The sequence below is a fragment of the Danio aesculapii genome, chromosome 1, assembly GCF_903798145.1.
Source record: "Danio aesculapii chromosome 1, fDanAes4.1, whole genome shotgun sequence".
Lineage (NCBI taxonomy): Eukaryota > Metazoa > Chordata > Actinopteri > Cypriniformes > Danionidae > Danio > Danio aesculapii.
The window spans coordinates 43,440,086-43,454,401 of NC_079435.1; the positions used below are offsets into that span (position 1 = coordinate 43,440,086).

Consider the following 14,316-nt stretch of genomic DNA (forward strand, 5'->3'; position numbering starts at 1 on the left):
ATGTTATAATCTAATATAATATTAGTTTAATGATAGAATCAATGAGATATTTTATTCATCTACCACCTGAAAAACAGCCAATTAAAGCTACTGGCATTTACAAACCTATAAAAAATGATAAATTTAAATGATTAAAGATGAATTTCCAGTTTCCAACCTTAATCTGATTAATAAAACAAAACCTTAGTCATCAAGTTAAACCCTTCAGTAAGACCAAAGCTCACATGCATTCTCAATGATTTTTGCATTGTCCAATCAGCCAGTGTACTGCAGAGCTGTTTTATTACATACAAAGGTTGTGGTTTGTACATAGAATAAAACTAACATATGTACAATAACCAAGATTGTACAATAAACACAAAAGGTATGTCGTTTTCTATGTATGCATGCATAAGGAAAACACACAATGTATCAGTGACCTCAGCAGTAATAAGTGACATGATTTTTTACAGATGAATTACCTTCATATTCATATTAAAGAGACAAATTCCAGAGAATTGCAGATCAAAATACAAATGACCACAAACATATGTTGACAGCCTAAAGACTTCCACTTTAAGTCTCTAAATGTTAGTTGATTTTTTTTAACGTTGATAATAAAAAAACGATGATATAAACGGATTGTTCACTCAGAAATGACACATTTGTTCACCCTTTACTGGTTCCAAATATTTAAGAGATTCTTCTCTTTAAAACAAAAGAAGATATTCCAAAGAATGTTGGAAATGGGTAACCATTGACATCCATAGTAAGAAAACCAAATACTATGAAGCCAATTCTTTCTAACATTTTTCAAAAGATCTTCTTTTTTGTTCATTAGAAGAAGTCAAACAGGTTTGGAACAAGTGAAGGGTGAGTACATGATGACAGAAATGTGTTTTGAGGAGGTAGGGGTGAACTTTGCTTTAACCCTAAATATTCAGGTAAATTATGCATTTATCGTGTCTTAGTGGAAAACTGTAAAAAAGATTTATTGAAAAGACTTATTAAAATCCGTTCACATGGCTCAGAGAGAGGCACTAGGGAATAGTTATGTTTGATTGTTGTTCTTTGCTTTTCACATTAAAATAGGCACAGCGGTCTCCCTTTAATTACGATTTCCAATCTCACTGATTTAACTCATTTAATGCCCGTTTATGATTCCCTTTTTAACAGTGCAATAGTATATTAAAGTTTATCAAAGTCCCTGATTACTGTAATTCTAGAAATCCCCACATCACTTGCTTCTGATGATTGTTCATTACTATTATTACTATTACATCGTGAACAGAAAGAACAGAGGCAAGTGAAATGCTATAAAGTCACAAGAACACAAAAAAGTTGGAGCACCTATTTGCAAACACAGCACATTTATAACTGTTAGAAAAACACAATAAACCTGAGACAGGACATTTTGAGAAGAATGTCCTGCTAGTATTTCAGTGGTTCTGAACCATTTTGCTGTAATGAAAAGGTCTTATACTCCTAAATTCAACGCTTGGAAGTGCACATACTACTTGTGAAACCTACCAAAAACAGCTGCTGACGTTCTCAAAGTTTCCCTGGCGGTTTTAAGGAGTGAAGTACATCTCTTTGGTGAGCATTGAGACGATGCAGGGGATCTGTTTCTTGGCATCGAAGCCCGGCATGTTGGAGGTGGACTCAAAGTCCAGTGCCACTTTATGGTTGACCCTGGTCATGATCTGCAAGAGCTCCAGTTCACTGCCGTACTTCGTCATCATATCACAAAGGGACTGAATGAACCATGAGCCGGTCATTGTGTTTCTCCAGGAGTAATAACCTTGATAGAGGAAATAAATTCATTAGGAAAAAGATACTTACAGTACTATTAGTAGAAATACTATTCTATGAGCAGCAAGTTCTCAGTAAAACAAATACAGCTTAAGTTAGAATTTTTAGCCAATTATAATTATAAATATAATTTTTTCCCAATTTCTGCTTAAAGGAAAGAAGATTTTTTTCAACATATTTCTAAGAATAATAGTTTTAATAACTCATTTCTAATAACTGATTTCTTTTATCTTTGTCATGATGACAGTAAGTAATATTTGACTAGATATTTTTCAAGACACTTCTATACAGCTTAAAGTGACATTTAAAGTCTTAACTAGGTTCATTAGGCAAGTCATTATAAAACAGTGATTTGTTCTGCAGACAATCGAAAAAAAAAAAAACATTGCTTGAGAGGGCTATGATTATTAACCTTAAAATGTTTTTTTAAAAATGTAAAACTGCTTTTATTCTAGCCAAGATAAAACAAATCAGACTTTCTCCTGAAGAAAAAAATATTATATGAAATACTAAGAAAAATGTATTGTTCTGTTAATCATTGTTGGGGGAATATTTTTAAAATGAATAATAAATAAATAAAAATAAAATAAATAAATAAATAAATAAATAAATAAATATATATATATATATATATATATATATATATATATATATATATATATATATATATATATATATATATATATATATATATATATATATATATATATATATATATAAAATCACAGGAGCTATATTAAGGGCTAATAATTGTGACTTCAGCTATATCTCCTCGATTGGTGGTAGCTTTGTGTTTCTATATTTCAATTTTTTTTTATATATAAATCAACACTATTGATCACTCTTTATATCTGTCTGTGGGTTTAAAAAATATTTAAGAAATGAAAAGTATTTTGAAAATAAGCTTGTGTCAACTTGTAGTTTCGGCTTGTTTGCAGTGTTTGGGTAAATACCCTAGTTGTTTGAACAAGTCCAGTGTTTTCTTTGCTCAAGAAACAATATGTTTGTTAATGCTAATGTTTTATGCGTTTGAAGAGCAGAGAAGAGCATCCTAGTCAAGCCTCTGCCATCTAGTTAAGGAAAACACATTAAAAAGCTTTGGCTACATTTTTGTAATATGTGATTTTTGACAAACGTATTAACGATGGGAACAGAGTTAACAAAGCTACAAATAAACTTTACAAACTCTTAAGTTGATGAAAACATCCCTCACGTTTGTGGGTCAAAAACTAAAATGTGCACCGGGTTTCTGCAGGTTTCATCAAGTCAAATTTAAGACTTTTTAAAGACCATTATGAATGAAATTTTACACTCACACAATGCAAAACGCTAAGGATTTTTTTTTTTTCACTTGCCCTATTAAAATTCAAGAGTTCCCACTTAGATATGCTTGGCGTATAAAGCAGGTTTGGCATGCTGTCCCGGGAGAGAACCCTGAGCTCGGAGATATTTGAGCCCAGGGCTCCCGCCCGGTCGATAAGCATATCAGGAGATCAGAGATCAGGTAGGTCTCAAGAGCTCCCCCTTTAGAAAAGGGAGGAAAAGGAGGAAATGGGGTGGAAGGGGGGATTCTTCCAAACGAAGATGGAACAGTAGGGAGAAAATGATCCATTTATAGTAAACTAGGATCACTCTGATTGGATTATTACTGATTGCAGATGGGTGGCCAGACGTGCTCAATCATATCACATGCTCCTCTCGAAATTAGTTTATGAAACTAATTCACTTAAAATTCAGTTATTTCTTAGCCTCACATTTTAAATGAGTCGAAACAAGCAAACTCCAGCTATATACATATATATTTTTATTAGTAAAACTTTTCTTTAAAAAAAGACACGGTTTAAAAACTATAATATTACATTTATGTACAACATGCAGTTATTCAAAAACACATGGAGAAGTTTTAAACAAATGTTATTGTAAGGATATAAGGAAGATAATCAAACCATATTGGTAAATAGGGTTAATAAATTTGACTTTTGTTAAATGTTTTTTTTTCAGATGGATTGTTTGTTGTATCAATCGAGTAGCTTTACATGAACAAATGAAGATTAAGACCCGTTTAAAATTATTTAAGACCTAAAACACCATATTTCAGTGAATTTAAGGCCTAAAGCTTTGTTTTAACTTTAAGACTTTTTAAGACCCCACAGATACCCTGGTACAAAAGGTTGTTAAATTATGTCAATAAATTTATAGTGCGACATAAAAAAGTTTAAGCATATTTAAAGCCACACTACCAACTTTCACAATGCAATGCTTTATTACGTAAAATCTGTTATTTAACACTTACATCCAGTTTTTAAGTAGCGCTGCTGGAAAATTTCTGTCCAATGACAACAAATTATAACTGTTTAAAGATTAATTATTCAACATATAATGTGACAACATATAATGTGATTCATTATTCAAAACTCCAATGAGAGCCAAATCCAAATCTAATTCAATTTTTTAATACTATTAGTAGCAACGCTTTGTTTCTGGTGCCCTGTGTCTTTATTTCTAATTTTCCTTTGTGTGTATGCACCTGCAGGCATGCATTTAAAGAAATGTACCATACAAAGGATTTTTGGCACGATTAGAATTTGTAATTTTTTGGCATATTATCCTGTCTAATCGAGTCCTCATTTTCACCAAGGTTGCAATTTTGGATCAAAAATAATGCTCAACAGTTATATTGTGATAATATTACACTTTAAAGAAACAATTATTTATGTTGTATGTTTGATTAACGGAAAAAAAAAATAATTGCAAAGAATTACTGATTATTAATTGGAAGCAAGGAAGGAAGGAAGGAAGGATGGTAGGATGGATAGACAGATGGATAGATGGATGGATAGATGGTGGTGTAGTGTTCATTATGTCTGCATATATTTGATATACAAATTTATTTGTGCATCTGTACCTGGTACAGTAGAGTATGCATAGAGGAAATCTGCCTCCACCGGGATCCTCACACGACCATCTGGGATGTCAGGGTGATCAGGATGGTCAGTTTCCACACCAGGATCCAAATCTGTTCCTCTACAAGCCTAGATTAACATAAACCAGCATAAATCTTGTGAATGGAAAATAAAACTTTGAGCCAGATCCAAACAAACTTGAATGCAAAAAACACACACATCAGAGACTGAGCATGTACCTGAATGAAGAACAGTTTAGGTTTTCCCACTAGTGATGGGCAGCGGTCTCCTCTGAACAGACTAGTTAAAGACTTGAGATCCACAGAGGTATCAGTGCCAAAAAACACCCCCTCATCGCCATGACTCAGCAACACACACACTAATGAAGCACAGCGGCTGTGATCATCATGGGCAACTGAGATACAACAACAAACAGACATCAGTGAGTACAATAAGCACTGTATAATTATCAATTGATATAACATACGGGTATATATTCTACATTTAGGGCGTACTCACACTAGGCTATCCGAACCGTGCCCAGGCCCGTTTCCCGGATCGTTTGAGAAGTGCGAGTGCTCTGAATCGGGCTCAGGTACGGTTCACTTGGCCGGCCCTGGCCTGGTTGGGAAAAGGGTGTGCCAGAGCGAGGTTCACTTGGGCTCTGGCGCGGTACACTTGTGTGTGAGTGCAAAACGCACCTGAGCCCGAAACTGAAAGCGAGACGTGACTTTTAAGGGACTGTCTAATATGGATTTATTAATCATTCTTACTGTTCAATGAACACAAACTGTCGTAGTTTATTAAAGATGCAAACCCCTCACTGTAAGACAGCTGCACCTTTAGCAAACCTCCTAATTCCTGCAGCACGAGGACTTTATGGTTGTTTATGAGCGTCAAAAGTGGCTGATCTGTTCGTCGAAATATTTGACTGCATCTCACTGCATCCCAAACGACCAAAACCATATAACTAAAGAAATCTCCACTGTGCTGAGTGAAAGCGCTTACTGAACAGCGCATCATCGATGACGTAAGTGTGTCCATGCCTGAATGTGATGTGAGTGCGGGCTGTCGGGGGAGACGGAAGGGGGGACAAGCGTGCTTTGGCCTGGTTCAAAGCAACTGTACATAGTGTGAGTACGCCCTTAATGCGTGTGCTGAGCTTATTATGATTACCTGTTGTTAAAACCTGCATAATCTGTGCAACTGTCTGGTCATTGTAGACTTTCACAATGTATCCAAGCTTTCGAAACACATTCATTACGTTTCCTGCATCTACATCAGTGCCATTGCGTTGGTTCATGCCTGTAAGGTGAAAAACAGGTTAAAAAAAAAATGCAATACAAAAAATACAAAATATGCAATACAAAAAAGCATATAAAAAGGTTTATGACCAATTAAAAAGCATCCTTTATATAACATCTGAAGCATAGCAATTTGACTATTGATAGCAGGGATTTCTTTTATTATTTCTCAGTATTAGGCTGTTGTCAATATCTTTACAGTGTGTGTTTGCCTACATTTGTGACAACATAGGAAGTCCACACAAGGGAAATAAATTATTTAAAAATATTTAGTAAATTACGCTTATTTGTAAAGGTAAACATGCTAGAGGTTTACTTGCCTCATGCAAAAGAAAAAGAAAAAAATGTGTATATAAATATATATATAGTATTAGTTAATTCTTAGCTACATTTTAAATAGTATGTCAAAACAAGCAAAGCCTATGCAATGCACTTTTTTAACTTAACTATTCTTCTACAATATATATATATATATTGTAGGTGATTGGAGACATGGACAGATACAAATTAAGACTTGTTTAAAGGATTTAAGACCAACAAATCAAATTTTCATAAATGTAAGACTTTTTAAGGCCTACAAATTTGGTTTGTGGCAAATTTTCTATCTGATTTGGGTCAAAGACTCAATTTGTCAAATTGAAGTGACAAAAGTGATTTTATGTAAATAAAAAAGCATATTAAAGTAAATGATCTACTTTTGATGTGTCCATTAACTTCGTTGTAATAAAATAGGGGTAAAGTTATGCTTCATTCTTATTCAGAGTAACAGATAAATGTATGTCAAACGAATATATAAAAGAATATATAACTATGCTCAATTTTGCTATATTTTAAATCATATATAAATGACTGCAGCATCACGATCGCGCAGTGGGTAGCACAATCGACTCACAGCAAGAAGGTTGCTGGTTTGAGCCCCGACTTGGTCAGCTGGCATTTCTGTGTGGAGTTTGCATGTTCTCCCCGTGTTGACATGGGTTTCCCAGTTTCCCCCATAGTCCAAAGACATGGGGTATAGGTGAAATGAATAAGCTAAATTGGCCCTAGTGTTGAGTTGAGTTGAGCTGTGAATGAAAGGGCACCTGCCACGTAAAATCTACAGTACGCTGGATAAGTTGGTGGTTCATTTCGCTGTGGCGACCCCTGATTAATAAAGGGACTAAGCCAAAAAGAAAATGAATGAATAAATAAACTATTGCTACACTTTCAATGGGAGTCTTCTGTAAATTATGGTAAAGATGAATGATGCTCATTATTTTTGATCTTTTATTTACTTAATTGCCAGAGGAAGATGTTTTTCTAAAATGTTATTATTACTATCATTATTATTATTATTATTATTATTATTATCATCATCATCATTACTTTACAATGGTACACATTTCCTGTACTTTCTGTCTGTGATTAAAACAATCCTACTAAAATATTGATATTTTGATATCATTCATACTCTACCAAATACATATGTTGAACAATAACCAATTGATTAGATATTAAAAGTCTCTATTCAAAAATCCCAATGCAGCTCCAAACTATTAAGCAATTGTCACACTTCGCCAATCTCCTTCTAACCACTAAAAACTTCAGCAAGAACTTTTTAATAATATAATAACACAAAAGACATATGTATAATCACTAATTCTTTTACTTTATTTTAATAAGCACAGATCAACAGAAGTATGTAGTGTCACTTTTACAATATATCTGCTATGACGAATGACAATGTAACATTATTTCACTCATCATTTAACATTTTATTTTCACATCATTTATAACATTAAAGTAAACCTGCACTATATCAGTATAAATTGACTTTTCTAAATTACATTTATGACACAGACAGATCAGATTAGAGTGTTTAATTTTTAATTTTGACCATTAATATTTTTGACCATCTGTTATAAAAAACAAAGAAATCTTTGTCAGCCATACTTTTGAAATGCTTAATAAAGATCGTATTGATAAATACATGAGGTAGGTAAATGATTGCCTTTCAGTTTTAAACAATTATGAAGGCATTTCAACAATCCTCATCATCAGCCAGTTTGATGAGCCTTCAAATTGACAGATATGACAAAAACAAGATAAGTCACACTGGTGAAAAATGCAAAACAAGTGTTACCTGTCCTGCGATCAAAGTTCTTGTTGTTGATTATGATGCAGTGGCCGATGTTGGGGTAGTTCAAGCTGTATCTGAAGGCATGTGATTGAGGCTTGGCATCAACCTGCATGGGCTGCGACCCAGATGCCCCATCCTTACCAGCACTGGACAAACACAGTACAGTAAATCACATTCAACTGCATTTAATATAATAATAAGTAATTAGTATTAAATTAGATTGCACGTGATTTCTGTAGGTCAGTTTCCTACTTATATTTACAGTGTTTGGACAATAATAAAGTCAATATTCTGAACATTTATTTCCCCCCAGCACATTGTACCAATTCCAAACCACATTAATCTTAATAACTACTTTTAATTTTGAATTTTATCATTTTAGGGATAGTTTACCTAAGGAAAATGATAATTCTGTCATCTTTTGCTTGTTCCAATCCTGTATCATTTTCTTTCTTTTGTTAAACACAGAACACGATACTTTGAAAATTGTTGGAGACCTGTAACCATTGACTTCTATAGTATTTTTTTCCAACTACGGAAGTCGATTGTTAAGTTACAGGTTTCTTTAGAATATTTTTTTTTTGTGTGTGTGTTCAACAGAATAATCTAATAAAGGTTTGAAACCACTTGAAGACGAGTAAATAATGAGTAAATTCTGAGTAAATTCTGAAGGTCTGGAAATTAAAATGCCTTCCTATATTCAGATGTCAACAATTATTTATCAGGTTTCATCTTACAGGTAAAATGGCCAAAAAAGTTGTCACAATATATAATTCAAAACCACTAAATGTCCATGAGAAAGATTAAATACTGAGAAACTCAAGTATCGACTTGCATAACAATGATGCACACATTGTATGATATGTATTTACTAGACAATAACTAATGTACATGGATAAAACATAATAAATAATAAACAATAATAAATGCTATTGTTAGAATGAACAATAAACCTGTCTGTATTTCACTACCATGGTGACAAAATAGAGTGTTAGGAACTGAATACTGTTTTTGAACTGTCAATCACATGTGAAACCTGCATAGCAACAATCGTCAAGCTCATCTTACTCTGTTGTATCCACACGCCTCGCGTCCACACAGTCTCCGTTCATCTCCAACCGCTTAACGAGCGCTTTTGAAGAGTAAACAGGTTTCTTCTTCTCCTGGAGGCGGTTATATGTGTAACTGTGGGTGTTTAAGGCGTTATAACAGCTCTCAAAATAGTAGTCTCGGTATCCGCATGTCCGATGTATATTCTTTGTTGTTTGTTGACTGGCACCACCAGCCAATGAGAAGCTGCAGACGTCACCCTTCAACAGCTGTGTAAAAAAAACAACCTGAAATAAGATTTAGGTGTGGATATTTATTCAAATAAAATGCAGTTTGTGCAAATATGGCTCCTGGCAAACCGAAAGATTTCTTACAGCTGAAGATTATTATTAACATAATGGATGCGTGTCAAAACCTACTGAGCTGTCTTCTTAGTCAGCGTGTTCCGAACAAAAAGATCCACAAGGAGCTTATTTACGTGTGGAGGTAATGAAGGTCAAGTTCCACTCGCCTTGTAAATGTATAATTAAACTTTATGAATACTAAATTTCAGCAAATAACTTTAATAACCGTCTAAGAATATAACTACTCTAGTGCACAAGTGAATGTAAAGACCATATTTGACACGGAAAAATTAACTATCAACCCGTGTGCTTGGCGATTCTTTGTCTGCTTTGAGAGTTCACGCGGATAACAAGGGGCCACCAACAAAACCCACCTCAAACTGAAAAGTCACGAGAAGAAAGAATGTAGAAGACGCTTACCGAGAAACGGAAAATATCCTGTTGTTAGTTAGCACTTTATTTTGTGCAGGATTCCGATTACAAAGCGGTTCCTCAGCAGCATCCAGGAAGTGTATGCGGGCGATATGGCAAGTAACCGCACTACCTCAAAAACAATATTATACAATATCGCCCTCTGCTGGATAACTTATTTTCACACACACATTCTGCCACATGAATAGAAGTTACAGACAGAGCCAGCTCTGTAAAACGTCTGTTTGCTCCACATGTTTAAACAGGAAAAAATGCTTCTCGGAAGAAATTTGTGAAGCCATGTTCACTGCAGAACAGGGATGGGCAATACCTTTTTTAACGATAAGATAATGACACCTTTTACCATACTAACGCTGTTTTTTAGTAGCTATGTTATAGTTATTTAATAGCGATTTTATCTTGACCTAAGTTGTTTTTAAAATAGGTTACACACGCACACGCACAAACACACAGTTGAAGTCAGAATTATTAGCCCCCCTTTGAATTTTTTTTCTTTTTTAAATACTTCCTAAATGATGTTTAACAGAGCAATGGAATTTTCACAGTATGTCTGATAATATTTTTTCTTCTGGAGAAAGTCTTATTTGTTTTATTTTGGCTAGAATAAAAGCAGTTTTCATTTTTTTAAAAACCATTTTAAGGTCAAAATTATATATATATATATATATATATATATATATATATATATATATATATATATATATATATATATATATATATATATATATATATATATTTATTTATTTATTTATTTATTTTTCTGATTGCCTACAAAAAAAACAGCATCATAAAATAACTTGCCTAATTGCCCTAACCTGCCTAGCTAACCTAATTAACCTGGTTAAGCCTTTAAATGTCACTTTAAGCTGTATAGAAGTGTCTTGAAAAATATCTAGTCAAAGATAAAATAAATCAGTTATTAGAAATGAGTCATTAAAACTATTATGTTTAGAAATGTGTTGAAAAAAACTTTCCGTTAAAATAAAAAAAAAGAAATTGGGGAAAAAATAAACGAGGCTAATAATTATATTTACATAAATATAATTATATATATAATATTTATTATTAAATCATCCACATGACATATATTGGCCCTTAAAAAAAGTAATGTGAAGGAAAAAACATTATTAGTTCAAAATTATTGGCTACAGTATTTTACAAAAAAACTTTAATAAAATAAAATACTGACATAAATAGGATTAAATAAATTAAAATTAAATTAAATAACGTTTTGACTTCCCCGGTTCTCCCACTTGATTTTGGTTGCTCAATTCTCATAGTCACATGACACAGGCCAGCTAAATTTGGCAGTGGAAAAAAAAGAAAAAAGAACACATATGAAATCAAATGTAAAAACTCTTGTTTTCTTTTAATGACCAATTTATTTATTAATACCAGACAATACTGTATCAATACCAGACTTGTTAAAAAAGTAAATGCAGGGTTGGGTCAAATATGGACAAACCCAAATGTTGGGTTAAAAGTGTAATTTCCATTTAATTAAAAAAAAACGAACACAATGTTTTGTCCACATGTGATCCATTCTTAGATAACAAAAACTTTAGAGCTTTGTGAGAATCAACAAGTTCAAGTTTAAACCGTGCATCAGAAGGGGTTGCTTGTTGATCTGCCGAGATTTTCATCTACAGCCTCCTTTAAGGTTTATAGAGAATGATCTGGAAAATAGAACATATCCAGTGAGGGGCAGATCTGTAGATGAAAATACCTTTAACACAATATAGAGAACATAAAGGGTTTAAACTTATAGAAAGGCAATGGGAACGCTTATAGCGTGTCAGCAAAGCTTAAATAATCTTCAATGCTTTCTTGAACATGACAATGGTTCACTAAACTAAAATGACCTTCAGTCAGGGGCCATATTCACAACACATCTTAAGGCTTAAAGTAACTCATAACTTGCAGATTTAGGAGAAAAACTTAAAAATAACGGTTGTACTGTATAAGTAATATAATTACATAATTTAGGACTCCCAAACGCTTGCTCTTTTAAAGTATTTAATTAAGCACTTCAGTGCTGAAACTAACTAAATCAGTGAAACTAATCACTAAGACTAAACCAGACTTGACAAAAATGAGCAAACATTTTAAAACCATGTCAAAAATTACAGTTTAAAAAAATTTATTAAATTAAATATGTTTATATCTGCTCAATTATTTTCTATGACTATTAACTTGTAATACTGGAAGATAATCTTTTTTAATGTCCAGAACATTAAAATAAAAGGAGATAATTCTTCACTCAGCTTGCATTTTAAAATCTATAAATGTGGCCGTATTTCTTTACCTTTATTCGGAACTTAATATTACACTCTATAGAGTTTTATGAATAAATCAAAGACTCCTTCCCTCTTCATTAGCCAATCACTGTGTACAGAGTAATCTTACTGACATCATCCATAGCAACAAGGTTAATCCCGCCCTTGCCTTTAGTAGAATAATCTCTCTATGCCTTAGCAAAGTTTGTCTCTGCATCTTTGTGAATAGGTATTTAGAGTAAACTCATAGCTAATAATAGTAACTGCTAGTAGAACTCCTAGTGGTAAACTAAAATAACTAGTGATTATGGGCCCAGGGTTTACTCAAAGTTGCTCTGAGAAACGTTTTTACCTAGATTTGTTCACTAATCACCAATTTTAAGAGCATTATTGAGAAGTTTTATACGTAGGGGCCCAGATCTCAATCTGTTAGAACATCTTTTTGTTTGAACAGGAGAATCATTTTGTTGCAAATATGATTACAATATGATCAAACAATATGAATCAAATGTTCTAAAGAATGTTTTCAGCACCTTGTTGAATCTATGCCACAATTAAGTGCTCAAGAACTGGGAAAGAATAATTTATTCTCAGATGTCATGTAGCTATTAGAAAACAACTGCAATCTAATCATTATCTCTTCATTATTATGCTGTTACAGTCAGCCGCACACTAAAATAAACTCTGACTAAGGGTCTCAATAGATCATTCAGACTATTGTTCCTGTTTTATTTTGTGTCAGTTGCCTTTATTTTGTGTTTAATAGACGTCTAATACATATCTAAACATGGACAGTTTGGCTAAAATAAGGCTAAACTTTGGCTGTCAGTAAAAATCTAATAGACATCTAAAAATAGGCCAAAACTAGACTACACTGTAAAAAAAAACCCGTTATTTTATTTATTTATTTTTCGTTAGCTGGGGTCCCGGAAAAACAAAGTAAAATAACAGCCATTGAATTACAGGCATTTGCCGTAAAATAACAGATAGTAAATTACAGAAATTTACCAGAAATTTAAATTCAAGGAAATTTCTGTAATTTAACATCTAATATTTTACGGTAAAAGTATGTAATTTAACGGCTGTTATTTTACAGTAAATGTCTGCAATTTAACATCCGTTATTTTATGGTAAAAGTCTGTAATTTAACGTCCGTTATTTTACGATGTCTGTAATTTAACGACTGTTATTTTATGGTAAATGTCTGTAGTCTTATAGCCATTATTTTACAGTAAATGTCTGCAATTTAACATCCGTTATTTTATGGGAGAAGTCTGTAATTTAATGTCCGTTATTTTACGGAAAATGTCTGTAATTTAATGTCTGTTGTTTTACGGTAAATGTCTGTAATTTAGCAGCCGTTTTTTTATGGTTAATATCTGTAATTTAACGGACGTTATTTTACAGTAAATGTCTGTAATTTAATGTCCGTTATTTTACGGAAAATGTCTGTAATTTAATGTCGGTTATTTTACGGTAAATGTCTGTAATTTAGCAGCCGTTATTTTATGGTAAATATCTGTAATTTAACGGACGTTATTTTACAGTAAATGTCTGTAATTTAATGTCCGTTATTTGACGGTAAATGTCTGTAATTTAATGTCCGTTATTTTACGGTAAATGTCTGTAATTTAGCAGCCGTTATTTTATGGAAAATATCTGTAATTTAACGGACGTTATTTTACAGTAAATGTCTGTAATTTAATGTCCATTATTTTACGGGTAAATGTCTGTAAATTAACGGCTGTTGCTTTATGGTAAAAATCTGTAATTTAACGGTTGTTATTTTATGGTCAAAATCTGTAATTTAACGGTCGTTATTTTACAGTAAATGTCAGTAATTTAATGTCCGTTATTTTACGGTAAATGTCTGTAATTTAATGTCCGTTATTATACGGGTAAATGTCTGTAATTTAACGGCTGTTAATTTATGTTAAAAATCTGTAATTTAACGGTCGTTATTTTACAGTAAATGTCTGTAATTTAGTGACCGTTATTTTACGCCAAATATCTATAATTTAATGCCCGTTATTTTACAGTAAATGTCTGTAATTTAACGGACATTATTTTACCCTTTTTCCAGCACTCCAGCTGTTG

The 14,316-nt window shown here is 32.7% G+C and overlaps 1 protein-coding gene across 1 annotated transcript; it reads right to left on the reverse strand.

Moving 5' to 3' along the window:
* Positions 1–260: 260 nt before the first annotated feature.
* casp3a (caspase 3, apoptosis-related cysteine peptidase a) lies at positions 261–10,043 on the reverse strand. The gene is made up of 7 exons (XM_056460906.1): positions 9,932–10,043; positions 9,186–9,436; positions 8,121–8,263; positions 5,871–5,999; positions 4,934–5,109; positions 4,697–4,823; positions 261–1,780 (listed from the first exon to the last, which is right to left on the reverse strand). Exons 2-7 carry the CDS (start codon positions 9,227–9,229, stop codon positions 1,551–1,553), a joined length of 849 nt encoding a protein of 282 aa, XP_056316881.1. The 5' UTR covers positions 9,230–9,436; positions 9,932–10,043; the 3' UTR covers positions 261–1,550.
* Between the last annotated feature and the right edge of the window lie 4,273 nt (positions 10,044–14,316).

What these genes read in the sequence shown, in the direction of transcription:
- casp3a (XM_056460906.1), bottom strand. Translation starts at nt 9,229, where the DNA reads ATGAACGGAGACTGTGTGGACGCGAGGCGTGTGGATACAACAGA. An exon ending in AGGCGTGTGGATACAACAGA is followed by an intron (nt 8,264 to 9,185) that starts GTAAGATGAGCT and finishes GTGTTTGTCCAG; the next exon opens with TGCTGGTAAGGATGGGGCAT. An exon ending in CTAAACTGTTCTTCATTCAG is followed by an intron (nt 4,824 to 4,933) that starts GTACATGCTCAG and finishes ATGTTAATCTAG; the next exon opens with GCTTGTAGAGGAACAGATTT.